Below are 6814 nucleotides of genomic sequence, written 5' to 3'. Positions count from 1 at the left end.
AAATTATTGAAACCAATAATTTTGTAGATATTTACGTAAATATCTTAGAAAATAGAGGTCGTATAAAAAATTTTTTCAAGCAAAAGTTGTTTTCTTTTTTACGTAGAATAAAATCCCGTAATAAAAAATATGTATTTCTATTTAAAAAAGCAAAGTTGACCTTGTCCTGACCTTGGCGACGTCATCTTGGGTCAAATAACTACTGTCATTAAATGCGACTTTTTAAGCCTTACAACTTTTATTGGAAACATTTTTCTCTAAAATGCTCCCCCGCCGAGTTTTCTTGCCGTTGCCGAACTTATGGGACACACTGTATATACACACACATACACGGGGAATTTTTTAAATTATATAAGTCAATTATTCTTTCTAGATGTTCCCCGAAGACGGGATTAATGTCATATCAGTCGTTCTGCACTCGCATCTGGCCGGGCGGCGTCTCAGTTTGAAGCATATTCGTCAAGGGAGAGAACTGCCAAGGATAGTCCAGGATAATCATTTCGATTTCGACTATCAGCAGTCTCACACTCTGGAGAAGGAAGTGAAAGTATTGCCTGGCGACGAGCTCGTCGCAGAATGCGTCTACGGCACTTTGGATAGGAAGACGCCGACCTTAGGTGGTTACGCGGCCTCACAGGAGATGTGCCTGGCGTTTGTTGTGCATTATCCCAAGACACCTCTAGCCGGCTGTTACAGTATGACACCTGTTAAGGATCTTTTCAAGACTCTCGGTGTGGTCAGTTTCAAAGGAATGTCGATGGACGAGTTGGAGAAACTCTTCCTAACGTTGGGGTGAGTTATCTTACAAGATATAATATCCTTAAGATAATTCAATAACATCAACTAAACTGCTTAGATCTACTTTCATTAATTTTATGAAAAATGTGAAAAAAAAATTATATCTGAATTTCTCTCGAAAGTTTATTTTTACACAATATTACGATAGTTACAGTCATTATGAAATATATGAATTCCTATTTTCTTTATATTGTTTAATATTAGATTGATATATAAGAAACTTAGAAGATATTTATAATATACATATACAGAATATAATATTGTTTTATTCAAAATATGTGTATGAAGTAAATTTTATTGTTTAGTTGAAACTATCTAGTGCAATACATTTTTTATTAACAATTTCAGAACGGATTCCTTGTCGACTAGCCATCAAATCTCCGCGGAGAGTACCGCGAGGGTTGTAGGCAGGAATAACGAAACCGTCATTAGAGAAACTATGTCCGCATTAAAAGCGATGAGGGATTACTCAGAGAAGCGCGAGACCGACAACGTCTTCACGCAACTTGTCATTGAGGAGCCACCGGAGTTCCAAAGTAATTATAAAATAATTAATTACAATCAAACAATAAGAATATTTATGAACAAATTCAAAATATTTTTTTACGCATCAACGCTTATATCTTGAATGTTTTAATTTGGTGTTCAGAATTATTTGCACTTTCTGAGAATCAACTTTCAAGATCTACGTTTAGTTTCTTCCCCTTGCCTCTTCCGCTCATCCGTCGAGTCTCGCGGCTAATTGTGGCATAACTTCAGGATCGTCAATTTCATAAGACGCGTGCGGGATTCTTCTTAATTTCTGAAAAATTCTCATTGAAAATTTCAAAATTGAAATTAATGTTCCATTATTGTGATTATAATAATACAAATATGTCGGTAACGTAGATAGAAACATAATATTATATGGAAATAACATACATAATAAGAACTTTTCAGAAATTAGGAAGCACCGTGCAGGTTTTATGAAGTTGACGATCCTGAAGCTAAACGCCACGATATTAAGTCGCGAGTCGCTCGACCGATGAGCGAAAGAAACACGAAAAAGAAAGTAGATGTAACTTCAAGGATCGGCTCGAAAATTCAAATAATTACAAACACTGTTCTAACTAACAATTCCTTCAATTTCCAGATCGAACTATGGCGCAACACATTCTGGCTTTGGCATGGACGGACGAACTGTTGGCGAGATCGATAGAAACAAATCTTTATCAAGGCAGACATATGACGTTTTGCAGAAAAAGGGACGACAAATTAGCGCTGGTAAGATCTCTCACGATTAATTAATTCACTTATTCCAAGTTGGAATTAAAATCGCTATCGCACTGAGAGAAAAAATAGTTGGAATAACTATAATCTCACTATATTTTATATTTGCCAAATATTCCAATTGTATTGACTATATAAAACAGTTAATTTCTCTTATCACTCAATATTTGCTACCTTACTATATTTTTTATTTCAAATAATTATAATTCTTGGTAAAAATTTTATACGGGTCAGTTATACTATGATTATATTGTAAATATTACAAATATTACGGTAACATTTACTATAAAAATGATATTCCTAACTATAATCTTTTTACTATGCCATTATAGTTCCAAATATCATGCATTTTTCTCTCAGTACGTTTGAAAGAAAAAAAACAAATATTGAACAATTAAATATCAAAGTTATTGAATATTTATGATATTAGATATTGAATTTTTATGCAACTTTCATTTTAATTTGTTATTGATCCTATTGTATTTACTGTTATTTGTATCGTTAATTTGTATTAATCTTCTCCATTGATCCTTCCACAGCCAGCAGACATTCAGACCTTCCCCAAATTCATAGCGCTACCGGAAGTAAACGACACGACCTGCGAGATCTCCGGCTCTGCTGGAGCTTCTCACATTATCGTGATGCACCTGGTCACTATTGTCAGTGTATTATCGGTCTTCATGTTCTAAGAAGGCCCATGCGAATAGTCAGAGACAGTCGGTGAATGAGCGTTGCATGATTAATGCGATTCGTCGCTGTCGATTACACGAATACGATGGAACAGTTCTCTACGTCACATGTGTCCCCTGTATATTTTCGTACCTTGTGAAACTACCCCTGATTAATTTATTAACGAGCAACCCGGTAAACGGGTAATTTCCTCGAACTAACTCCGATCGTATGAAACGGATCCGGAGGGTTCTTCTAGTATTAGGTATTAGCGGGACAGCTTTCCCGCGCAAGGAGGCGACAGTTTTTCGTAAAAAAATTTTCGTCACGAATTCTCTTTAAGCATATATATATATATATAAAAGTATAAAAATATATAATATAATATAATATAATATAATATAATGTAAATACATTGATTTAATTTTAACGATGCGTATATATTTATAAGATGTACACAATACACCCTTCCGTTAGCATTTTGTACTGCGTGTTTTGTATAAACAATAAATGTCTGTAAACAGTGTAATCAGCCTTGACACTTTTTCGCTTTATCGTCTTTATCGAACTTTACATTAAAATCAATCAACTTTTTTATATGGTGTGTATTTTCTAATTTCATAAACTTGTTTATATATTTCTTTTCAAGGTAGAATAATCAATTTGCGACTAAATATACTTTCAGTATAACACACGATTATATGCAATAAGTTTTAATTGATTGACAAATTCTGATTTTAAATGACATAATAAATTTAAGAAGGCAGAAAGAAAGAGAGATTAAAGAAAAAGATATTACAGTAAATAAAAATGGAGTTACGTTCAATGCTAACGATTATATTACTGATAGTCCCCGTTATCTTTAAATGTTTGTTTTTATTATTTAAATTTGGAATTATAAATGCGTGAGATTATTTACGGATTGACCGATACTTCTTCCAATCGGGTTTATTTCGAGACAAATCGCACTCGACCGTGCTATTGAGCCACGGTCCAGATTCTCCGGAATTGAACTCTAACGCGATTTTAAAAAGCACCACCCACGTAACACACGTGCGACCGCCGCATGTCGATAGTCCGGTTCGCAATTTTCCTGTTGGTTAACCCGAACGAGCAGCAATTTTCCAATCTTTCCGCTCGCAACACTGCTCGCCCGCGCTTTGTTCACAGCGATCCTGTCGCGCTGGCGTATGGGGCACCATGTGGTCGTCGCTGATAAGCGGTGAATTGCGTTTCCATCGAATTACCACGCGAATCCCGTGGGTATAAAAGCCAGTCCCTCGGGACGTTCGGCGTCAGCAGTTCTCTGGAGCACCGAGGAAGAGCATCTTCTTGTGAAAACCCGCAAAGCTGTTCGAAGAGTACTCAAGAACTTGTTCACGGCGATCTCGAGTTTCTCAGGTATGACTTTTCTCATCGATACGTAACTTCTCGAAGGTGAAATCTCAACGCGAACTGTCTCGCTCCCAGTTTCGCGGTAACATTTCCTCTTCAACGTCTTAGAAACGTGAAATGCTTCAATTTTTTTTCGTGAAATTTGTTTCTACTTACTTAATTAACATTAACCGAGGTAATATTTTAAGATAGGATGCGACGTACACGTCACATGGTGTTGCCTGTGCGATCCTGGCAGTACATTGGACTTCTGATAGTATCGTTGGCGTGTCTGACGTTGGGACTGGTATCTAGGGACAGGGAGGGACATGCCGGCAGTCTGGCAGGGCCTGAACTCGAGCATCGGGCTCCTCATGAGTATGAAAGAAAAATTATTCCTTTTTCTCTAAGCTTAATTATAGATACTTAGTCCCAAGTAAAATAGTATACATTTTATAATATAATATCTTACGTTACGTGACATTTTTTAAGAAATCTGAAATTCTTTAAGTTATTTTTTATTATATAATAAATCATACTTGTTATAACAAAGTATTCTTCTCCGAAATCGTTTAAATTTTAGGAAAATCACAAAAGGATTGTCTATTTTCAGGATGGATGCCTGTCCGAATTTGAATCCTTTCACCGAAATGCCTTCATATTTGTTCACAAAGTTGGAAGAGACTGCAAAATTGGTTAATGATTATGAAACGAGGGTATCCGCATCCAGAATATCAGCGACAACTCCAAGATCTGTACGCTCTCGATCACTGAATCTCGATCGTTCCACCAGACTCGCCTCGCAAGAAGCTCGAGGACGATCTTCCACAAACCGAGATTTGAGAGTAATCGAGAGACTTTCAGGATGGAGGAGCCGCTCTTCTGACAGCGAACCCGTCAACAAACTTCGAGAATCCCGACTCAGGACGACCGCGCAATCTCGCGGTGTCAGGAATTCGATTGAACCAACATCTCGAAAGTCCCATTTGCGCGATCTCCCCAGCCGAGCGACCGATCGTCGTTCTTTCGACCAGAGATCATTCAATTTCGACCGTCGTCTTGCCGATCGCAGTGCGAATTATCGATCTGAGGAGCGCCGAACGCGTTCCGCAGAACGACGCGAAATTAATGAAGTCGCCCGCCGATTAAATCATGTCGAACGATCGCTGGACCGGCGAGACAGCAGTCATCGCGATCGCCGAGCACTTTCGATCGAGCGTCGAATTCCGGACGAAATCACCCGCCATGAATCGCGCGAGACTTTAATTAATCGCCGAGAGTTTCGCGATTCGGCACATCGCGTTGATCAACGATCCGAGATGCGCGAACGTAAATCCCGATCTGCCGAACGCCGTGAAGATCGCAGAAGTCTCTTGGCTCGCTCAGTGAAAATTGTAGGAAAAAATACTGATCATAACAATAATTTGGACCGTCGAAACCGAGAACGATCTTTGGAGAATCGTCGTGCTCTTCTAGATCGCGCTGCAAACCAAGAACGTAGATCGCGATCTTTAGTTGCTACCAGAGATTCTCGTAAAGACCTCGCTAGATCCGACGACCGTCGATCTCTGTCTCGATTGATGGAACGTGCAAATGATCTTGCTCGAGAAACGTTCAATAGGCGAGTAAAATCGGTAGAGTCCAACGATGAGAGATCCAGGGAGCGTAGATTGTCCTTTGAGCGTAGATCCTTGACACGTCATGAGATGGATCTCGTGGAGCGCCGAAAAATAGAAAATCGGTTTCCCGATCGGAGATCTCTCGATCGAGTTCCGTCGCGAACTTCGCCCGAAGACTTACATCGTGGTAGACTCAATCGTTCGCAGAGGATCGCGAATGCGCGCGATTCTCGCCAAAACGTAGCGAGTAGGAAGAATTCTGAAGTCGATTTCGTGCGGGAAGAACGATCGCGTTATAATTTTAGGGAGATCACGAGTCGAGAACAAAGGGAGAGGCTCGTTCGATCCTCTCGTTCACTCGATCCTCATTCGGTGGATCGACGAGAACTTTCGAGGACCAGAGACTCGACAAGTCCTGACCGCGAGACGCGCGATTCTTCGGAACGACGAAGTCTGGTCATGGAGCGTCGAGAAAGGGCCGTCTCTCAGAGATCTCGAAGCTTGGAAAGAGGCTTTGAACGACGAGTACCTGAGAGAGTACCGGAAAGGCGAGTATCTCGCAAAAGAATCCTGAAAAAATCTCATGAACGTGTTGCAGTACGACGAATTGTTGCGGATTCAGCACAACCTGATTCACGAAGATCGTCTGAACGACGAATTGACGAAAACTCGAGATCGCGTGAAGAATCCAGAATAGCAGATCGTCGCCTCGAACGAAGTCTGGAGTTGCGAGCTTCTCGTGGAAGGACTCTGGAGAAACGATCTGCTCTTGACTCGCGGCGGTCGTCCGAGCGAAGAATCGACGAGAGCTCAGGACTACGCGAAGGATCCAGGATGGCAGATCGTCGTCTGGAACGAAGTCTGGAGTTGCGAGCTTCTCGTGGAAGGACTCTGGAGAAACGATCTGCTCTTGACTCGCGGTGGTCATCCGAGCGAAGAATCGACGAGAGCTCAGGACTACGCGAAGGATTCAAGATGGCAGGTCGTCGTCTGGAACGAAGTCTGGAGTTGCGAGCTTCTCGTGGAAGGACTCTGGAGAAACGATCTGCTCTTGACTCGCGGCGGTCGTCCGAGCGAAGAATCGA

The 6814-nt window shown here is 40.5% G+C and overlaps 2 protein-coding genes across 3 annotated transcripts in view; both read left to right on the top strand.

Annotated features, from left to right (window-relative positions):
• LOC116851877 (MOXD1 homolog 1) overlaps nt 1-3265 on the top strand; it is a 31453-nt gene extending 28188 nt beyond the window's left edge. Inside the window, exons 7-10 of the mRNA XM_032831747.1 lie at nt 374-792; nt 1147-1334; nt 1931-2061; nt 2607-3265. Coding sequence (XP_032687638.1) covers nt 374-792; nt 1147-1334; nt 1931-2061; nt 2607-2756 — 888 coding nt within the window. The 3' untranslated portion in view covers nt 2757-3265. The remainder of the gene's footprint in view (nt 1-373; nt 793-1146; nt 1335-1930; nt 2062-2606) is intronic.
• A 746-nt stretch (nt 3266-4011) lies between these two features.
• LOC116851876 (trichohyalin-like) overlaps nt 4012-6814 on the top strand; it is a 5547-nt gene continuing 2744 nt past the window's right edge. The window contains exons 1-3 of one of the 2 annotated variants that reach the window (XM_032831745.1): nt 4012-4137; nt 4324-4488; nt 4724-6814. In XM_032831745.1, coding sequence (XP_032687636.1) covers nt 4325-4488; nt 4724-6814 — 2255 coding nt within the window. In that variant the 5' untranslated portion in view covers nt 4012-4137; nt 4324. Of the gene's footprint in view, nt 4138-4319; nt 4489-4723 lie in introns of both variants that reach the window. The other variant, XM_032831746.1, reaches the window with a different exon arrangement.

This window comes from Odontomachus brunneus, unplaced genomic scaffold, assembly GCF_010583005.1.
Source record: "Odontomachus brunneus isolate Ranch 3 - 2012 unplaced genomic scaffold, Obru_v1 Obru_scaffold_195, whole genome shotgun sequence".
Classification (NCBI taxonomy): domain Eukaryota; kingdom Metazoa; phylum Arthropoda; class Insecta; order Hymenoptera; family Formicidae; genus Odontomachus; species Odontomachus brunneus.
Note: the sequence above shows the minus strand (reverse complement) of the source record. Positions and strands in the feature narration are given on the sequence as shown.